We start from the raw sequence: 22513 nt of genomic DNA, 5'->3' as shown, positions 1-22513 counted from the left end.
GGGTAGTATCTTTAGATCTCCCATCTTCTAAAAACAGAAACGCCTTGTATCAACAAAACTAGGTAGGATGGGGAAAGCCTAGCCTATTTTTTTAAAAAAGTTCTAAAATACGTAAGTAAAATGTAACACGGATAGGGCAATCCTAGGCACATTTCCCTGCGGTGTAACTCCATTCACCTTTCTATGTCACACTGGGCTCTTAGCAACTACATGAACAAAGGTAGAATGCTAAAGAGACACAGCTCAAGCAGCTGTTGCCCAGGCAGCCACTTCGCATGAGTAGCCTAGTTTCGATGAGGGCTTGGTTGTGCGCAACGGTCCATGAATTTTTCCTATTTTTCAGCAGTATGTTTAAATTAGGCTGTGCAGGAAACAGTTCTCCCATTTGGTTTTGCCGAACATTTAAACAGTCTGAGTTTTTATTTATTATTATGCTATTTATAGACTGCCTTTCTCACCGAGACTCGTTCAGCAGGATGAGCTGGTAGAATTCTGAAGCTGCAGAATGGGTCTGCATCACCTCTGTCCACAAACAGCAAGCGCTCCTTGTGATTGTTTCTTTCGGTACACAAAACTTCCGAGAAATACAAAACTAGCACAGCTAGGCGCTCCTAGCCTCATCTGGACATGGTGACGCCACAAGCCTATTTATTTACGTCATTTAAAGTCCGCCTTTCTTCCTGAGACTGTAGCAGCAACGTACCAGAGTCATTCTCTGACTCTCTGAGAACCACCCAGCCGAACAATAGTCCGCCTTAAACTTTCAAGGCGTCCACGCAAGACCAGGAGGGCGCCATGGAAACGGCGCCAAACCGACGGCCGCCCTCTCAGCCGCTGAAAAATACTAAGAGGCGTGGCGGTGCATCCACCGCGCAAGCGCCTTGAGGCCTATTCGGCCGTTGTGAGTGGCTGAGGCGGGCCGGCGCGCGGCGGAGAGGTGGCTCGCGCTCTTCTGTTCTCAATGGCGAGCCCCAGGGAGCGGCTGAGTAGTTCGGTCGAGCGTTGGAGAAGGCGCTACTTGTCGGGGGAGGTGGGGCCTTCGCTGGGGAGGGAACCGTGGGGGGAGGGGGGTGGCGGCCCCTTCCCACCAGAGTGAGTAGAGGGTGTCCTTGACTTTTCACCGATGTAGTACCCCAGTGGCGGGTATTACTCAGTGGTTAAGTTCTAAAGCGTGCTTGAAGCCTTTCGCCGTGCTCCTCTGTCTCCCCGACCCCACAGTGCGTGATGGGAGTCTGTGGTGTGAAAGGCAAGCACTCTGGACAGGCTCAGATGCCCTCTTGTACTTGTTCCTGTGTGGTAAAGCCCAGCCTTTGTATTACGAACCAAATTCAGGGCTTGATCCAAATTAAATTCCTGCTAATTCTATAGTGAGGTATGGCTTTCAAATGCACAACCTGTAAAAGATTAATAGCTAGGGGTAAAAGACTTCGTTGCATGATTAATTTGGCCGTTTTGCAGCTGGCAATGGGAAAGGTAGTGTTCGTCCTACCGCCACCACTGTGTCTTTAACTGCAACAGTTCAACAGAATCTTTTTCTTTTCCAATGTCAAGATATGATAGGAATAACTAACACCTGTTGAATCTTTGCATTGCATACAGTTGTTAACCAAGTTCTGAAGAAGGGAGCTCTGACTCTCAAAAGCTCATACCCTGAAAATCTTGCTGCTCTGGAAGGTGCCAGTGGACTCAAATCATTATGTTCTGCTGCCGACCAACACGGCCACCTACCTAAAACCATTCTTAGCAAAGTACAGAAACTCCCTGGGAGCATAATAACCCAGTATGTTATTAACCCCACCCTGCCAACCCCTCTGTGCAAATGAATGAATGAATTTCTCCTTTTTGTTGAGATTGGCATTTGAAGCATCATTTCTTATTCCTGCTGTACTGTCTTCTAATTATATTTTTCTGTTTCTAATGACATATTCTCCAGGTTCAGGAGAACTGCTATGATTAATTTTGATCAAAGAGGCCACTTAAAGTCCTGTTATTTTTTTTGTATTTCATGTAACAATCTTGTATATTGAAAGCAGACATAACAGCAGGACAAAATTCTTCTTTTAGGATTATTCCTTGGATACAGAACAAACCAAATGTAAAAGTGGAAAAGATCTCATATCTACAGGTAACATGTTTTTAAAAAGGATTTGTTTTTAGTTGAATTTGAAAATTAAGAAAGTAAAGCTGCTATGGCGTAGTGGTTAAGTCGCTGGGCTTTGAGCCAGGCACTATGCTAGTTGAACTGCCACTACTGCCATGAACTGTGCAGATGGCCTTGGGTAAGCCACTCCTCTCAGCCCTGACTTTGTTAACTGCTCTGAGTGTGGCACTAATCTGTCCAGAAGAGAGGTATATAAGCACAAAGTTGTTGTTATTATTACTATAAACGTTTTCTACTTTAAAAGTGAGAATATGAAGTACAACAGTTTCACAAATACAAATTGATTTAGTCAACACTACAGTTATTTTGCTTTCAGGATGTTGATCCCAGGATGTTAGCATATTCTGGCTTCAGATCAATGTCAAGTAACAGTATTAAGACTACTGCTGCAATTTTTCATAAGATGTGATACAAGTGGTCTTAAAATCAACTTATCTTTTAAAACAGAGTAACTACTTAAATTGTGACGCCAGGTTTGCACACCAGAAAAGCAAGACTATTCTGTCTTACAGTCATGGGACTGGCAGTTATCTTTACATTGGTATAATCAACTACTCCGATTTACTTGTGTGCTTGTATTTTTATGCTTCAGTCATTTTAAAAAATTATTTATTTGTGCAAACAAAAAAAATGCTGAAAAACAGGGCTGGCAAATCTAAATAAGCTTCTATAAAAGATCTCCAAATATCTAAAAATAAGTCCATATGCAGTTGCCATCTGTATGCAGTACATTCAAATGTTGATAAGTTTTTCAATCCAATGACCTGAGGTAACTGGGCTTCTGTCTTTCCAATGTTGTACTATAAGTCTTTTAGTGACTGTAAGGGCACAGAGAGTCCATGTCATTGAACATCGGTTAGGTTCCAAGAGACAGGCGAATAGTTTAAAAGTACATAAACATCCTCAAAAATAAATCAGTATTCTAATATAAAATTAAGGAGTAATATCTTCCTCCCAAAAGGACCAAATAACATGGGCATATCCAAAGCATATGCTTAAAAGACACATCTTGTAAGTTACAATACCAACGATTGGACACTACTTAATCCTTTACTTAAAAGGCACTGCAGTGTCTAATATATCCTAAACAATTTTTTTGCTGAATATATTGCTGCTTAAGATTCATAGCAGCAACAGGTATGATAGCCTTATTCCATTGCTTTGGCAGAACTGGAATATTCCATTCATCTTTGAGACTTTTGTGTATCATATTTATTGACTTCACATAAAATATTTATAGACAAATATTGTAGATTTCATTTTCTGTGTTGACTCAATAAGAGTTTCCAAAAGTGGGAAAGATTCTGAAGCACTCATAGCTGCCGGGCCATATTTGAACACCAACAAATACTGCAGTTGTAAATATTGCCATTCAATAGAAGTTGGCAAATCATATCTAGACCTCAGCTGAGAAAATGACAAAAACTCATCTTCAGGAGGAACAGAAGCCATATAAGTTGATAAGTTGATTAACATAAGTAGACCCTAATGCATTCCATTTAAAAAGTTGCTCCAAACAAGAAGCTTCCAACAAAGCCCAAGATAGATAATCCAACTGAGAGGAGTGATCTGTGATTTGTACAGGTTAACAAATATGCCTGATGATAAAGACTAAGTTCAGGAAAACCAAATCCTCCTTCATTCATTGAAAGTTGCATCCTCTTCAAAGAAATTTGAGGCGGTGGTTGTGAATATATCTACAAGGTATATGGAAAGGAATTGCATGCAAAATATATAATTTGAGGTAACAATATTCAAAACATATAATTTGAGGTACAATATTCATTTTGAATATATTTACTTTACCCCATAATGACAGGTTTAAAGTTGTCCAAATCTAAGGGTATATCAGCAATCAACATTAAAATTCAACATAATTATGTACTTAATAGTTCTTGGAATCAATATTCCAAGATAAGTAATGACATCTGGGTACCATCAAAAATATCCATCAATAATTACACTCTATGATATATTGTCTCCCAGTGGCATTTGCCATTAGCAGTTATGTTACAGCTTTTTATTTTTCAAGCTGTTGTCTTAGAAAAAAGAATAGACCCTAATTTGGTTCTTCCTCTAACCAGCACAATGAAATTTAATTTTCTTACAGGTAAATTGGACAGCTCGTTGGATGATACAATTTCATCTTTACTCATAAATTCCTCATGCTCCAAATATACTTACAGTGGTAGAAAGCACAATAGAAAATGTTTTTCTGACTCGTCAATGAATTTTAAAAACGTGAGTTGGTAAGAAACATTGCTTTACCATTTTAGGCAGTTTTTTAAATTGAAAGACCCCTGAACTAAATTATATGATTTTGTTTCCAGTTGTATATATTTTATGGTTAGAAAGTATTATTGAAGGTTCTTGCTGTAAAAGTAAGATCAAGGAGAACTTGCTCGTAATTCCACCTTTTACTCAGCCTTGTATGTAGCTTAATGCAATCCTTTGCTCTTGTTAGGCTCGTTGAAGAGTTGGATTCCCAATGCTATTCAAGCCAATCTAACATACAGCCGGAATTCATTGGAGATTCTCTTGGAAGTAATAAAGTTCAAAGGACGGATATAGATTCTGAAACAGGTAACTGAACATTTGTTACTGTAGATATAACTCTGAGGAAATATCATTTGATAACATTTTCAAAAACAAAAAAATAACTCTCAGTGGTGCTCTCCTGCATCTCATCCTCTCTAGCACTTAAACTGTTAGGCCAGTAATGGCTTCCTATGCATTGTCTTGACCGGGAAGGCCCAGGCTGTCCCAGTGTTGTCAAATCTCAGAAACTAAACAAGGTTGCCTCTGGTTAGTAACTGGATGGTAACTGTAATGAAATTCACTTACTCAGTTTATTTTTGCGCTAAAACATCTTGGGTTAGGCTTTTGAGACTTTTTTTCCTTTTAGGAGATTGGGGCTGGTTGGCACTGTCTATTCCAGCCAGATAAGAGTCCTTGAGCCACAGGTGCAAACCTGAAACAGTTCTCAAGAACAAAGCTTGATGGAGGTTGGTACCTGCCACCTGGCTTGTTAGCATGTAGCCTTATGGGGGTGAGGTGATGAGTTCTTTCCCCCCTCCCTTACCTGTGAGGACGTGCCATGGCTAAGCCTGTCATCAGAGGTTTTATTTTCGTCCCTTCTGATTGGCAAAGAGTTTAGGCCAGCTGCAAGTGGCTTGTCTTGAAAAGAGTTGTTTCTTCAGTCTCTTAGAGTTAGGGAAGAGAAGGGGACCTATTCCTGCTTTTGCTCCTATTCCTGAATGCTGCACAGTTGGTGGATTTCTGTGCTAGCAGCCTTTGTGCTTTTCTCTTTGGGATCTCTGGACTTGAGCTGAAGGTCCCTTTTGGATTTTGAAACTTGCTGAAGGCAACATCTGGAACAAGTTCAGGGACTTCTAGTGAATATAGCTTAGCTTAAATAGTCTATTGTTGTTTTGTATTTCTCCACATCTATGTTTATTTTGTTTGCTTTTGCAGTTCTCTTTAATAAATTTCTTAATTTGGTGTGGAGTTATTGAGAGTTGTGGCTTCAGTCCAAATCCAGTTCTTTGGCCATTTTGCCACATGCTACCTTGTTAGTTTGTTTCTGGACTCAACCTGCTGAGTGCCTACTTTGCAGGGCTGACTTCCTGTTTAAAACCTGGTAGGATTGGGAACATGCCTCTCAGTTCCACAGCTGAAGGCTTAGTTAAGAGAGGCTAGTGGCAGCTTTCTACCCTGGTAGGGAAGCTACACTTGCTAGTCCTTTTGGAATTTTGCCTTTTGACGTCAGCAAGTGACTGGCGGCCCCCTGGGGACCCAAACAGGCTTGCCGGAAACTGCTACAGAGACAAGGAAGTCCAGGGTCACTACGCAAAGGCAATGGCAAACCACCTCTGTTCATCTCTTGTGCTGAAAACCCTATGGTGTGTGTAAAGTGGTGTCATCAGCTGTGACTTGACACCACTTTACACACACCCAGGCATTGACTTGAATAAATGTGGTTGTGATCTAGGAGGTGCTTCCAAAATGTAGGAGCCAATATAAACTGTTTACTTACATTATATGTATATAAATAAATTTTATCTCAATCAATATCCAATACTTGCTTTATGATAACTGGTCAGGTGGCATTTCTAAATTTTTGAAGAGGTATAAGGCAACTCAGTCACTACAAAACCAGACTGGTAAAGGCAGGAAAAGGTGCACACAAGCAAGGAATGATAGAAGAACTGAGAGACTGAGCCTAGGTGACAGAAGAAAATCATCGGGGTATATACAGAATGAAATGGTGCAATTCAATGTGAAGTTGAGTGCAAGGACTGTTCGGTGCAGACTGGAGGAATTAGGTCTTAATGCTAGAATTCCATGAAAAAAAACATTGTTATCTCTCAAAGGTTGAAAAGATTAAACTGGGCTAAAACCCATGTTAACTGGACAGCGGAACAATGGGACAGTCTTATTTGGAGTGATGAGACCAAAATCTCCCTGTTAGGTAGTGATGGCATAAAATACATGAGAAGAAGAATCGGAGAAGATTTGCATCCTGATTGCATTACACCTACCGTGAAACACCCAGTTAGTGTTATGATATGGGGTTGTTTGACATCAAAAGGTGTGGGCAGAATTCGGTTTCGTTTTCTCAGCCATGCCGGACGCTCCTCTCGGCTGGTCCGGGAGGAAACGACCGGGCACCCTGACCGGGCGGCTGATCCGCAAGGATTAGCCCCCAGGACTCCCAGGGAGGGAGCCAGGGTCCGGGACGCGGCGGGAAGAACTCCCCGAAATCAATGCGGGGGGGGGGGGAATTGCCCGTTTGTCCCTATGGAGGCCGGCAGATGTGCGCGGCGCCTCGAGTGCCGCCGGGCAACGAGAAACGGCAAGTAAAAGAAACAGGCGGAAGCCTGTAAACAAGCGAATCCCTTCTGTTCTACAAGCGTTTGTGAAGGAGAGGTTGATCTGAAGAAGACTCACTCTTCCCCTTCGTTGAGTTCCAGAATTTTGTTGGCGCCCCCCCCCCCCCCAAATGGCAGCAAAGAAGCAAAGTCCCGCTCTCGGTAAGTCAATTTCGGCTACCTTGAAGGGGGAGTCGCTCGAAGAGTTGGTGCGCAGGGCGGTGGTGGAAGTTATAAAACCCTTTGTTGACAAGCTGAACGAAACTGATCAAAGGGTGGGCTTAATTGAAAGCGAGGTGAAAACCATTAAGGCAGCAGCGGGGGGGGGGCAGAAAAGTCTGCTCTGGAAAGTGCGTCACTTGTGAAGGCTACAAAAAAGGAGCTGAAGTTGGTGGAGAACCAGCTGATCGGGCTACAGGTGGAACGAACGCAGACAATTTTGCGTCTCCAAAACGTGAAAGAGGAGGAAAATGAGGATCTGTGGGATTTGGTCTCGGAACTACTGGCGACACCTGCGAGGACGACTAAAGAAGAGGTTAAAAGCGCCATTTTGGAGGTCCGTCGGGCTTCTTCAAAATATGCAACAAAGCGACAGTTGCCACGTGAGATCATTATTGACTTTTCATCTAAAAAGATTCGGGACACCATCCTACATAACTCATACAATGCGGATTTGGACTTTATGGGTTTGAAAGTCAAGATTTTGAAGGACGTTCCATTTCTAGTCCGGAAACGGCGTTTTAAATATAAAAAGTTTGCAGCTCTTCTGAGGGACCATGGAATAAAGTACAAATGGTTATTCCCGGAAGGAATATGGTTCAGATATAAAGATCAGGCCTATAAGATATTATCAGAAGATCAACTAAAGGATTTTGAGAATAAAAACCCAGAACTCTGCTGCACCAAGAAAGAAGAAAAGGAGGAGCCGGAGGGGGGGGAGGAGGAGGAGAGCATCGCAACAGCAGTTGCACAGAGAGAATTGCGTCCGGGACCTAGAAGGGGGAGGAAAGTTTAATCAGATTTTGAAATGTTTATTCTCTGTATGATTAACCACTCCATCATTATTCTATGGAGCTATTTTTGTATTATGACAGTATGAAGGGAAACATTGAAGTGTAGTGTTTAGTGTTTGTAGTTCATTCCCCCCCTTTTCTTTTTCCACCCCCCTTTGTCCCTTCCCTCTCCCCTTTCCTTGTGATAGTCTGTAGTGTTTTGTAGTTATGAAAAATAAAAAAATTTTGAAAAAAAAAAAAGGTGTGGGCAGAATTTGCGTGATAAATGGCAATATAAATGCCCAAAAATACATAAATGAAATACTTGAGCCCAAACTGAAGCCTTCCACACGTGATCTTTTCCAAGATAATGAAGCATTTATATTTCAACAAGATTCAGCTCCATGTCATGTTGCTGCCATGTACAAAAAGTGGTTTCAAGATAATCATATTCCACTGTTGGAATGGCCTGGGAATAGCCCAGACCTTAACCCCATTGAAAATCTGTGGGGCTGACTAAAGAAACTGGTTAGTAAGAAACAACCCAGCAATAAAACGCAATTAATAGAAGCAATAACTCAATCGTGGTTTCACATTATAACAGCTGCAGAACTAAAAAACTTGGTTCACTCCATGGGAAGGCATTGTAAGGCCGTAATTAAAGCAAAAGGTTACCCAACTAAGTATTAGTTTCCCATCTGATCAGTAATTTCTTTGATATATGGCTAAAACACTTTTCCTGTAGGAGACTGTTTTTTCTTGGTTGTTTGATTCATCCTGGGTTTGATTGCTCTTCGGATTTCATTTCTGGAGTAGCCATTTGCCTGAAGTGCGTGGTTTAGATGATTAATTTCCTCATTGAGAAAGTGCGGCTCACATATCCGTCTTGCACGATCCACTAATGTTTTCATTATGCCTCTTTTCTGTCGGGGTGGTGGTTGGAGTTTTTGAAAAACTTATGAAAAAGCATAACCTTCAAGCAGTATTCAGACCCACCCGAAAAATACAACAGATGCTACGATCAGCAAAAGACAGTAGAGACCCCCTCACCTATGCAGGAGTATACCGTATACCCTGCAGCTGTGGACAAGTTTACATCGGGACCACAAAGCGTAGCATCCAGACAAGAATAAAAGAATATGAAAGACACTGCAGACTTGGACAACCTGAAAAATCAGCAGTGGCTGAACATAGCCTAGCTCAAACAGGGCACAGTATCTTATTCCAGGACACCAAAATACTGGACAACACTTCCAACTACTTTGTCAGACTGCACAGGGAAGCCATTGAAATTCACAAGCATAAGCAAAACTTCAACAGGAAAGAAGAAACCTTAAGAATGAACAGAGCATGGTTTCCAGTTCTGAAAAACACCAGGCTAACAAAACACTCTATACTCGACAATAGCCCTGCAGAGAAGATTAGCACATCAAGCACCAATCCATATGCAAAAGAACCTCCTCAGGATACAGTGAAGCCTCCCGCCATTAGCATTCCACACCCTGGGAAACTTACAGGATGACTCAGCTCAACCCCACCCCTCCTGAGTAGATACAAATGACCTGCCAACATCTTTTCCACACTGTGACACTGAGAGATCTCTGTCTTTTGGTGCTACACCTCTGAAGATGCCAGCCACAGCTGCTGGCGAAACGTCAGGAACTACAATGCCAAGACCACGGCAATACAGCCCGGAAAACCCACAACAAGTATAAGATTTAACTTCTAAAGGGAGGTGCCAAACCTTGAAGAATGACAGCACACTAATAACAACAACGACAACAACATTCAATTTATATACTGCCCTTCAGGTTGACTTAACACCCACTCAGAGCAGTTTACAAAGTATGTTATTATTAACCCCACAACAATCACCTTGTGAAGTGGGTGAGGCTGAGAGAACTAGAAGCTGTGACTGACCCAAGGTCACCTAGCTGGCTTCAAGTGGAGGAGTGGGGAATCAAACCCGGTTCTCCAGATTAGAATCCTGCACTCTTAACCACTACACCAAGCTGGCTCTCTCACTAGAGATTTAAACAAATCATCTTGTAAAAGACAAAAACAGGGACACTGGATCTGGAATCGGGGTCCAAAAAATAAAGGCAGCGGAATAGTATGCCATTTGTTTTCTTGCATTCTCTTAATTTTTTTTAGCTCTGAAGTAAAATAGATCTTTAACAACCCTTAGAAGCCTCTCCCTTTCTTACTGTTTCACCACATTTCCTTATATTCTTTTATCTCAAAAAATAAACTAAAAGTTTGAGTAGAAATGCATGATCATACCTTAGCAACATACAAATTCTTTCTGTCTTGGAGTATAAATGAGGGTTCAAATGGAAGCTGTTTAAGGGAAGAAAGTGTGGCTGTGGGTGCATTGTGAACTACTTGTAACTGTTACGATTTTCTTTTGTAAGTTAGCAAACTGAACAAAGACATGTGATTAAGCAAGATCTTTTATTCCTAGTGAAGAGGCTGAAACACCACAATACTGCTTTGCGAGTCACTGGGAGATTGGTAGCTATGAAGAGAAGGTGGAGGGGAGATAGTGTCCTGAGAAAGCATTGTGAATAGCTGAATGGGGATGAGTGGCAATGTGACAGTACTCTGTTGTGGAGCATGGTCCTCCAGTATTAGGTGTTTTCAATTCATGCAAGTCCAGCATCTCTCATATGAGCAGAAGGCCTCTAAAGTCAGAGGAGTGTCCTCTATTGCAGAGCATAGCAATATGCAGGTGGAAAGAAGAAAAGAATTCATGCAACTGTTAACAAGCCAAGTATAAACTCTGGTTTAAAATATTGACTTAGCAGACACCAGCACACCATAGTTTTATGGTAGCCTGCTGTAACGTTCCCTTGCCCCTCAAGCAGGGTCTAAGCTCTGTGAAGGGCTCAGGGGTTGTTGTCATTCCTCTGACTCTTTGGCCCAGAAGCCAAAGGAACTCCTTTTGCCTCTTCCACAAAGCCACCAGATAACCTCTCCCAGGTTCCAAGGTTGGGTTAATTACAAGTAATAAACACCACTTAAGAACATAAATCTTTATTAAGTATCCAATTAACAATACATTAAAATCAACCAATACAGGTCTCAGCAGATCTGAAGCTCAAGAGAACAATAAAACTACCTTCTCTTAGCTGTTTTAATAGGTACCTGGAGCTGAGCTGGAACTTTGCACTAACACACACAGATGGTTTAATAGCAGCAGGGCACTGAAGCATACAAGTACTGAAGCCACACAGTTGAAGCACATAAGCACACCACATAAGCACCAAAACATGTGTGAGATACTGGGAGCAGCACAGAAGCTGGGAACTTAGGCCAATTATAACTTCCTGACCAATGTTAACCATTAGGAAGGCCAGCTTCTCATAACTTTCCAGAATGCTTACCAAAATGCTCATTTCTCTCCCCTCCCAGTACTGAAGTTAATTAGGGCTGACTGGACTTGAGTCCATAACTGAAAAAGAACATGTCTGTCCAGGTGTACCAGGCTAGCAGTGCTAAGCTGTTGATTATCCTGTTAACCCTTAATGAAGCAGTGCTCTGTTGCATCACACCTGCATTCAGATACCATTCAAGTGTATAAACCATGGTTATTATGCTGTTTGAATGTAGCTATTAGCTTACTGTTGCAAAGTCTTAAAAATATTTTATTAGTCTTAAAGTCTTAAAAATATTAGTATTCAGAACTTTCAACTTTAAGCATTGTAAGGCTAAGGAAAAGAAGCCATTTTAATTGGAAATGATGAACAGTGTTAGGATAGCTGTCTGCTGAAATACTCTTGGATTTCGTTTTGTTAAACAACATGTGAAAAGCAGGTGCGTCGTACTTGATCGTTGTTCAGCTTCTCTCATAGAAGCTGTGATTGTCTCTCTTAGTATAGATGATAACCAAGCTCCTGCTGTGTGTGTGTACAGTATTGTACTTTCAAAAAGGGGTAAAATAAATCAGCTGCTCATTTGCTTTTCATGATCCTCTAAATCATGATTTGTATAATTGTGAATAAACCATAGACTACCATTCTCTTCTCCCTCTGTCTTTATCCACAAGATTCAAGTCCAATGGCACCTTGAAGATCAACAAGATTTTCTGGATATAAGCTTTTGAGAGTCAAGGTCCCTTTGTTGGATACAAGTAGGAGTGGAGATCCCTGAACCTTTATATCCCAGTCAGAAGGTGGAAGGGGTGTGCAAAGAAAGGAGTCAGGATGCAGAGTTACAATGCAAACTGTAATCAGCTTGTCAAGGATGGCTGTGTCTCCAAGCTGCCTTGAATGGGAGGTCAGGAGCAAAACACTCAAAACTGGAAGCGAGTCTTCACTTCCAGAGTAACGAGCTGCCGCCAGCCTCTCTTGACGAAATCTTCAGCTGTGGAACAGAGAGGCAAGTTCCCGCCCTGCCAGGTTTTAAACAGGAAGTCAACCCTGTAAGGAAGACTATGTTGCACAAACAACTATTTAGGTAGCTATGACCAAAATGGGTCAAAGTACTGGATTCAGATTGAAGCTAGCAAATTTCCAAAGAACACACCAGGTTATATTCCAAAGAGTTTATTAACAGAAATGCAAGCAGGTACAGATATACAACTGTGCAAACAGAGTGGAAAACAATAAATACTAGATAGCTAAACTAACATACTTAAACAGACTTTCAATCTTCCAGCCCAAGGTTACCTTTCAAGCTAAACCAAAGGAGTCCAAAAAAGGTTCTAAGGTTACAGTCCAGAGACAGAAATCCTGGGCTGGCACCAATCCAAGTGAACAGGTCCAGAGCACAAAAGCAGGTAGCAGAAAACCCCTTCAGCAACTATACAGATACCAAAAGTAATCAGGGGGCATGGGGGATAAGCTAGAATGAGGAACCTTGTTTTATCTAAAACGGTAGCAGCTGGCCTGATCCTAGTTAGCCAGTCAAGGACAGTGCAAGTACTCTCACCCATGGTCCTTTGCTAGAATGATGCAAGACCTTGAAGCTATGACATCATTGCACGTGCATAGTTCAGTTGCAGCTCTGACACTGCAGAGTCATGATGACTTTGCAGGCTTCTATCAGAGCCAAAGCATGAACTGAACCAAGAAACAGACTGGGACAAGTCAGTTTCTTGAAACAGCTTAATTAGAGCAGGGAGAAATACTTCGGCTAGCAAATCCAGAATAACACCTGTGGCAAGATAAGAATCCTGTGTTGCTATTCAGCCCTGTTGGGGTCTGTAGTTCTGAATCTGAATGAACTCAAGTTCAGCAACCATGTGAGATATGCTGAATTTACAGAGGTACCAGAATCGTATTGTACTGGCCCCTCTAGATTGCTGTAATATTTAGCCATTTGATATTTTGGCAAGCTTTAATTTTTATGAATAAAATGTATTTTCTGTTGACCTTTTTAAAACAGAGGGGCGCTGTATTGAAAATGTGAGTATCTTCTTGTCTACTAGATGTCACTCTGCCATCCAGTTTGACGGTGGCCACGTGCCGTGATTGTGTTGGTAGTGGAGTAGTAAGAGAGACTGGAACCTCAACATTGAATGGAGAAAGCCCGATACCATCTCACTTGAGTCAAATTTATCATGAATTGTCAATCATACATCAAAAACTGCAGGTAAAATGAACAATGACTTTAATATGGTAGAATACTTTGTGAGATTTTCTTTCATAATTGTGGAAATCGTTACCTTGGATATGTAACTCTTAGAGCTGGTAGGAAGAGCCCTGCTGGATCAGACCAGTAGTCCATCTAGTCCAGCATCCTTTCTCTCACAGTGACCAACCAGTTACTGTGCATGGCCAACAGCAGGAAGTAAACGCTGAGAGGCCTTCCCCTGAAGTTGCCTCACGGTTCACTGCTTCTGAATGTAGAGGTTCCCTTTAGTCACCATAGCAAGTAGCCACTGATAGACCTATCCTCTATGAATCTGTCTAATCCCATTTTCAAGTCATTTCTGCCTGTGGCCATCACTACATCCTCTGGCAGCAAATTCCACACTTTAATCGCTCATTGAGTAAAAAAGGATTTCCTTTTGTCTGTCCTGAGTCTACTATTCATCAGCTTCATTAGATGCCTTCGAATTCTAGTATTTGGGGAGAGGGAGAAAAGGTCAGCCTCCAGAGAAATAGTTGCTGGATATGTGCAAGATATGCGCAAGATACGCACAATACGTATCTTGGATATGCACAAATACTGACAGTATTTGTTTCTTAAGGCTGCAGGTGCTAATTGTATTACTTAGGAAGGTTTAACCACCCCCCCATGTATTTTTTTTTAATTTCAGGGTTTTCTGCAAACCTGGGGCATTGTAGAAAGATTTGTCTTGTCTGTTTATGGCTCCAGTCTCTGGGTTTAATTATCCGCGGATTTGGTCATGTTGAGAATTAGAGCCAAGCTACAAGTGACGCCTTACACAGGTTGGACACTTGTCAGCTTCCCTCAAGTTTTGATGGGAAATGTAGGCATCCTGGTTTTACAGCTTGGCTCTCCATTACAGCTACAAGACCAGGATGCCTACATTTCCCATCGAAACTTGAGGGAAGCTGACAAGTGTCCAACCTGTGTAAGGCATCACTTGTAGCTTGGCTCAGAGATTGATGATGATTTGAGAGAGAAATCTTTTGCAGACTAATCTTTTTGTGGGGGGGGGGCTTATTTACAATGTTGGCTTACATTCAAAATGCTGTATTTCATACAACGATATACTCCCAAGTATAAACTGAACTGAACTAACAAGTACAATCTTTTGTTTTGTCTGTACCAATTCAGCAAGAAAATCTAACTCAGCAAGAATATTCTTTAAAACTTGAACAACGAGAACGCTTCTTAGCAGAACGAGAAGCCTTACTTTGTAAACATGAAGCTGCTTTGACTAAGATACGAGGTGTTGAGGAGGAAGTTCGTGCAAAACTTCAAATTATAAAGGAGGTATCATAGTTGCTAAGATTTTTTATCTTGGGCAAATATTTTTAGCTTACAAGCAAATTAAGCTTACTGGTGCCAATCTGTATGGTGGGGATTATCCTCACTTTGCTGTTAAATTGCTTTTGTGAATTCAGATACTTATGTCCTGATACAGAATACTTTTGCACACCTAATTTGATTTGTTAAAGGAACATACTTCCCCAGCACTCAAGTAATGTATACACAAATGGGCATGCAGCTCTGGCAGACAGTTAAACCCTGCTATAGCATATTGGTAGGAAGTGATTGCTGACTTGTGGGTTTCTTGGAGCTAGAGGAGCAGAAAGGACTGCAAAACATTCTCTCTCAAGTGCACATTTCCATCCTGTCCTTCCCCCAAGGCACTCAGGGCAGCATGTGGAATTCCTTCTCCCTTATTTTATTTTCTAAGTTAGTGTTTCCCAGCCTTTTTTCCGCAGAAGAACCCCTAAATCAGTTTTTTCAAATCCAAAAGAACCCCTACCTATGAAAACATTTGCAGGCCAAAAAAAGTCGATGTTGGGGAGCACAATTCAGTTACTGCTAAATTATTGTGTCATTTGTTTTTTCAGTGCTCTGTAACAATACGCAATGAACACAGACACAATACAACTAGATATAACCTTAATAGCCATGATATTTGGGCTTTTTCTCCATATTTCAAATTTTTATTGGTTCCTCAATTTCTTGTGGAACACTTGCCAATGTCCTGTGGAACCTCAGGGTTCCATGGAACGCTGGTTGAGAAACAATTCTCTTAAGTAACTTTGAGGAAATTTAGGCCAAGAGTGAATGTCTGAGCCATAGTCAATCAGTGAGATTGACATCTGAGAGGAGAGTGAACTTGATATCCTTAGCTGTAGTGACTGATATCCTTAGTTGTAATACCACAGTTGTTAGCATTCAGGCCATACCCTCACGTTAATGGGGAAGTTAATGAACATGGCTATATCATAAACCCTCTCCTCATGTGCTTCAAGCACATGGCATGTTGCCTGGCTAGGCAGAACAGTTCCCAATCCGGCTGGAAGGAGAAATCACTGGAAGGTGAGTCATGAGGCAGGACTGGCTACCAGCCCCACACCCCAGAGATGTGCAAAGATGTAAAGAGTTCCTGAGTTAATTTCCTCCACACCGTTCCGATCTTCCCTCGCCCCCCTTCTAATCAAGGTTACTCAGGGATCTGATAGCCCATCCTATCCAACAATATCAGGTCAACAATCATCTTTTCTATCTTTAGTAACACCCAGGAAGGTTTAATCAAGCCTTTCCCATTTTATTGTCTCATCATGGGGACAGCCATTAAGCTATTGTTTTGGGGGCAGAAGACATGATTCTCCCCTAGGGTAAGTTCCATAGTGTAATTGGACTACCCTCCTGTGTGTGTGTGCTCTGTGTGTGTGCGCGTTTGTTAGTTTTTGCTGCCCCTTTAATAAAACCATTCTTGCTGAACACCCCCTTGGTTCTTTCAGAAAGTTCGCTAAGGGAACAATCCTGGTATACACTGGGGGAGATCTTGCTAGTTACCCCCTCTCACTGTGTCTCCTTGTATTCTAATTCCCCCAACTCACAAAGAGGACCCCCCCCCTTTTTAGGATAACACACTCTAAGTGGAGAATGAAAGTTTGTGTTAAGTCTGAGCCAATTCAGCTGTCCTCCCCTTCCCCATTTCCTTTGTGCAAATAACTATTCAGGTCAGCAATGTACTTGGGTGAGCAGGAAAATGATGAACATGCATACACAGGGATGTGCTAGTGGTATGTCACTTTAGAAAATCTTTTATTGAACACATGTTAAGTGTCAGATGTGTGTTATTATGTAATGGATATGACAGAATAGTATGTATGTACTTGGGTGCACAAAACCTGAAATGTAAATAAAAAGTTCTGAATTCCTCTTTAGAAGTTTATAATTTACATTAATCCTATTTTTTAAACTTTTAATTTTTTGTAGCAACATGAAGCAGAAATTCAACAGTTGTCTGAAGCCTTGAAAGAAAAAACAAAGGAAAGCAAGAGGCTCAGATCATCATTTGACACATTAAAAGAACTGAATGACACTTTAAAAAAACAGGCAAGTATAATTGTTTTATTACATTCATGAATGATGAATTGTAAATGGTGCAACTTTAAAATGCTTTAAAAGGTCTGTTCTGTGGTCCTTTATTATCAAAGAACCTTGCTTTATAAGAAATAGAGTTACCCAGAAAATACATATTAGCTATAGTGAATAATAATTTATGGAAACGTTTACAAATAACCCTTGAAATGTTGCCCTCTTCAATAGGTCTTCGGATTCTTTTAAAACTGCTTCTGTACTGATTGGCATGTTTGGTTTTATTTCTGCTTTTGCATGTTTTTTTTTATAAACTCTGCCTTCAAATGATCATGGATCACTTATGACTGTTCTGCTTCACGTTGCAGCAAATGATGTGTTTCTGTTGTGAATCAGCTGCATCTGTTCTTAGCATTTAAATGGCATTCCTGGGTCTATAAATAGAACCTTCATGGATCATTGATCCTGTAGAAATGTTTACCAGTGATGTGGTAAAATGTGGAAAAATTAAAATTGAAGAATTGTCTGGAAAAGCATTGGATGCCCTAAATAGAGTACGATCTAATTTAGCACATGCATTTAGAGAGCCAGCATGGTGTAGTGGTTAGAGAGTCAAACTAGGATCTGGAAGATCCACTCTGCCATGGAATCTTGCTGGGTACCTTTGTACCAGTCACATACTCTCAGCCTAACCTACCTCACAAGATTGTTGTGAAGATAAAATGGAGAAAAGGATGATGGTATAAGGTGTTTTGGGTCCCATTGGGGAGAAAGACGGGGTATAAATAAATACTTTTTAACAAATTTAGTAAACAGATTTTAATAGTAACCCATGTTAATTATATCAGCAAATAAATGGAAATATTTGATTGGGGGAAAACCATATTGTTTCAATGTTATATTCAAGCAAATTCAAAGGTTTATGGGGAATTTTTTATTGCAATAATACTTGTAAAAATTAAAAGGATATATGTATTTCCTTTCCATTGTTTAAAAAAAACAACGGCACTGAAAATGGGTGACACAGAAACTATAATCTTAAACACACTTACTACAGAGTAAGTGCCATTGAACTCAGTGCTTCAGAACATACATGTTTTGGATCATGCTGTAACTTTAGCACACCCACGAAACTGTACCTGATAAGCTGCGGACATGGTTTCAACAGAGCCAGTGGGGCTACTCATCTGTTTCAACCAAGTTTAGCTTTCACCCATGAATGCTACCAGGACCCCTCAACACTTGTGTTACTTGTTAGTTCCATGTCTGATTGGTGATTACAATATCTCTTCTACTGTGTGGAAGCAGACATATAAATAAGTTTAGCTTTGGTTTTGATTTAGCCTGCACAACCAGACATGTGAATTCGTATATGGATTTTTAAAAAATTTGGGTTGTTATACATATGTAGTTTTTGTTGCCCATCCTCACCTTTGTTTACAAATCAGCGAAACACACATTAACTGTCACACACTTCCTAGGTGTAATCAACTGAAAAACATTAATGACAGCATTGCAACTACTGCACTTGCTTCATATTATATTGACAACAGTGGCATTCATTGGTTGTATTAATTATATGAAACAGTGAATCTTTAAAAATAGAAACTTATTCACAGAAAAATAGAAAGTGTTGGAAAAGTTTCCCCCCTGCAGGTTTCTATTCACACAAGAATTAAAAAAAAAAATAGTAATATATATTGAATTAATTCGGCAAGAATTTGTGAGCAGATTTTCTCATAAAGGAAAGGTAACAATTAATTTAATCTTTGACTTTGTATTTGAAACATTTTCTGTTTCTTTTTAGTTAAGTGATGTAAATGAACAAAACAAGAAGATAGAAGCCCAATCTCGCAAAGTACAAGCTCGTTTAGAGAATTTGCAGGTAGTATCTAACAACGCTTCTTGCTGTTTGCCATCTTTACAAGAAAATGATCTAGTGCAAATTCTCCTTAATTTATCCTTTTACAGAGGAAACATGAATTTTTAACAATACAGAAGTCTAAAGAAGCTTCCCATACAATTCAGGCACATAAACCTATCAAGCCAGAAAAAGTGACAGGAACATCAAAAACTTGTAAGGTAAGGCACATGCTGAGCAGAAACAATAATCCTGAATGTGAATCTCAGAGAATTTACCATTTATGCAGAGTATTCCCATCTGTATTGGCTTCTCCTACACTTGAACATGTAAAATGAATGGAATGCTCTTGTGGATATTGAAGTATATGAATGCACAAAGTCAGTGGTTTAGAGAATAAGTTTCGGCCATCTTAAGTGTTGTTCTGAAAGACTTTTCTCTTTCAATAATTTAGTGGGGTTAATATGCATTATATGTGAACTAGCTTGATGCTTGTGCTTCACTACGGTATTTAACTACTTTAAATCCAGTTATAATATTTATGGGTAAGTAACGTTTTTAGTTTGGGGGGGGGGGCGGGTTGAGTTGGTTTTGTAGTATAATAGCATAGTACCCAAGCTTTACAAAAGTGTTTGAATAAAACGAAGCATGTTGATGCCTAAAACTGATATTTCAAAATGTAACATTGAAGAGATTTTTAAAAGGCAAAGACTGTAGTGCAATAAATAAAGTGAAAAATATTTACAACCTTTTTTTCCTACTGAAGGCCCTCTTTGTAGACCTCATTGGTGGTTTCCCCCCACTTTGGAGCCCCCACTTTGAGGAGAAGCTTGTGGGGCTTGGAAGCCAGGAGGGTTGAGCATGTTGAGGAACTCTACAGGGTAGTGGACCGCATCATCCATTTGCACCACTGAGTCCACAGATGTGTACTCCATTTCTGCCCCTTTGAGAGAGTTGTGTTTCATTAATGATGGCAGCCTTGTCATTCTAGGGGGTCAGAATGGCACGCTTGCACAGCCATTCCATGGACTTCTCCATGATAGTGATGATATCAGGGTATATTGTGGCTGTTGGGTCTGCTAGGGTCATCACTACTGTGCCCAGGCCTGCAGGGATGGTCACCTCTCCTTTGGACTCGGGATACGCTCCATCCCCTATTTTTAGTAGGAGTTCAGAGAATTCCCCAACAGACACCTCGCCTCTCAAGTGGACCCTCATGTTCTTTCTTAGTGAGAGTTTCCTAATGAGAGGGCCACAGATACGATGCCTTGACACACACAATAACCTCGTCAGCTCAAATTCCCCTTGGGACTACTAGCAGAGTCTGCCAGAAATCTCCAGCCAGCAGCCCGGTGACTCTCCCCATCACACTCTCGTTGCCCCTGACATCTTTGAGGGTTATGCTCAGTGCCTCAAAACGCCCCTTCCTCCTTTCTGCCAGGAAGCTTCTTGGGGGCAGTAAAAGGTGATGGCTGCAAGAGGTGTGAGATGGAGTTGGACTGAGGGAGGAGTGGTGTGCTGGGCACTTTGGCAGGTTTATGTGAGAGGTTCACATTGAAATGGCCCCTAGAAAGATCATGCAGCATCTCCGTATGAACATTTAAAAACTCAGTTGCCATACTGACTTTTATATAAAACCCCTATTCAGGAGTCTTGTACTATCTTTCTTCATTTGTCTGCAGTTTCTTTTACCTGATTTTTACCTCAGAACACAGAGTTCCACAGCTGACCCATTAGAGAGAGGGGGGTGCCGGCAGGCAGGCCTCACAGTAGGGTTGCCAAGTCCAGGTTGGGTAGAGTGGGGTTTGGGGAGGGGAGGGGCCTCAGAATGGTATAATACCATAGAGTCCACTCTACAAAGCAGCCATTTTCTCCAGGGGAACTGATCTATGTCACCTGGAGATCAGTTGAAATTCTGGGAGATCTCCAGCCACCACCTGGAGGCTGGCAACCCTACACCACAGGTAGATTGGCAACTCTAGTGAACTTTTAGTGGAAGACTGCGTGGTGAATTTTACCTCAGGACACATTCACTGACTCCCTTAGCAACTGTTTAGAATGTTGGCCCCATATGCAAATGACCTTGATAGCTAGCCCAATCGGGGAAGAGTGGCTGAGTTGGCAATTGGCAGGAGAGGAGAAGCCTGCCAGCCACACAGGGAAGCTGTATCCCTATGGGAAAACACATTTGACCCACTTAGGGGGTGAATTTCTTAAAATCCCTTCTTATTGAGCCCCTACACCACAAAAGGAACGTCCTCCCCAAATTTCACATTTCTAGGTCCAGGGGTTTGGGCTGGGCGTTGATGAATCCCTGATGAATCAGTCAGGACACTTGTCTTTATATAGATAGATTGAAGGAAGAAAGAGAAAAAGCTCAGAAACCTGGGATTTGAATATTTAGGTTACTTCAGAAAAGACACTGGATGTGCTTGCAAAAGAAAATCCTAGATTAAACCTAAAACAAAGAGAGAGAAAAACATCATCAAAGCTCAGCTTTTAGATTAGAAGAAGACAGCCACTGAATTCTGGGTGTCAACCACGTAGAATTTTCATCTGTGTACATTAAAATGAAATAGAGAAACTTTCTCCTTTTTCAGTCCTGTACATCTTCCTTCACATATGCTGTCAGTGCAGCTGATCTGTGCCAGATGTGTATTACAGTGCAGACTTCACAAATTAGTACATATTGAAGATACCTATCTAGACATAACTAATTGAAATGTGCTCTGAGAGATGCCCTTGTATGCTTGCAGGTGCCACTTAATTTACACATCTATGAGCTTTTGACCGTGCTAATGGACTGGATCTCGGATCAGCACCTCAGTAAGCTGATGCATGAGGATGAGAAAAAAAACATTTGTGGGTCAACAGGCATACTTTCTTCCAACAGAAGCTACACACAGGAAAAATGTATCAAGGTAGTTCTGTTCTTTTTTATAAGACTACTCATCAATGATGCCTGCATGGTTGTGTGTCCATTCAGCTAAATGAACTGTTATTTAAATGATAAGATTTTCTAGGGTTCCTAATTATCCAAAATATCTTGCTTCCCAAATACACCGTGGATCCCTAGTGTACCTCTTGGTATTTTGGGCTACATGTATTTAGTATTTCCATTTATATAGCCTGTGCGTGTTCTGATTTGAATGTTTATGCCCTGAAAAAAATTGTTGCTCTTTAAGGTGCTACTGGACTCAAATTTTATTCTGCTACTATAGACTAACACAGCTACCTCACCTGAAACTGAATTCGTATTGTATATACTTTTGCTCCCGTTTTTGCTGCTCTTATTCTTTGCAGTGAACTATGAAATAACTTTTCTTTAAATACGTCATCAGATTTATGTTCTTCCAAGTTTTCTTAGGAAAATCTTAGTGTTCACTTTAACAATGATACAAGTTTATTATTTTTTAATTAGCCAGTATAAGATGGGGGGAGCACTGATATGAATATGTGTAATGATCTGTGTTACTGTTCTCAAAATAATTTATACTTGGCTTACAACATCAACTGGTGAAAAAACAGAAAGCTAGATTAAGTAGACTTGTCAGATTCCATCTAGGCTTTTGTTCTAAAGATAACAGTTCAGTGCTAATAGAATTTCATAAAAATAATGTAGGCTAATACACCCTTTGATTTTGTGATA

General features: G+C 40.8%; 1 protein-coding gene across 3 annotated transcripts in view; it reads left to right on the top strand.

Moving 5' to 3' along the window:
• Window positions 1-721: 721 nt before the first annotated feature.
• Window positions 722-22513, top strand: part of CCDC138 (coiled-coil domain containing 138) — a 61510-nt gene continuing 39718 nt past the window's right edge. For 2 of the 3 annotated variants that reach the window (XM_054974907.1, XM_054974906.1), the window contains exons 1-10: window positions 722-1030; window positions 2065-2125; window positions 4272-4410; window positions 4626-4744; window positions 13456-13619; window positions 14775-14933; window positions 16902-17021; window positions 18811-18888; window positions 18975-19085; window positions 21621-21785. In XM_054974907.1, coding sequence (XP_054830882.1) covers window positions 962-1030; window positions 2065-2125; window positions 4272-4410; window positions 4626-4744; window positions 13456-13619; window positions 14775-14933; window positions 16902-17021; window positions 18811-18888; window positions 18975-19085; window positions 21621-21785 — 1185 coding nt within the window. In that variant the 5' untranslated portion in view covers window positions 722-961. Of the gene's footprint in view, window positions 1031-1749; window positions 1781-2064; window positions 2126-4271; window positions 4411-4625; window positions 4745-13455; window positions 13620-14774; window positions 14934-16901; window positions 17022-18810; window positions 18889-18974; window positions 19086-21620; window positions 21786-22513 lie in introns of those variants that run through there. The other variant, XM_054974908.1, reaches the window with a different exon arrangement.

This window comes from Eublepharis macularius, chromosome 3 (assembly GCF_028583425.1).
Source record: "Eublepharis macularius isolate TG4126 chromosome 3, MPM_Emac_v1.0, whole genome shotgun sequence".
In the NCBI taxonomy this organism is placed as follows: domain Eukaryota; kingdom Metazoa; phylum Chordata; class Lepidosauria; order Squamata; family Eublepharidae; genus Eublepharis; species Eublepharis macularius.
The sequence above is the reverse complement of the archived record's forward strand: the minus strand, read 5'-3'. Positions and strand labels throughout refer to the sequence as shown.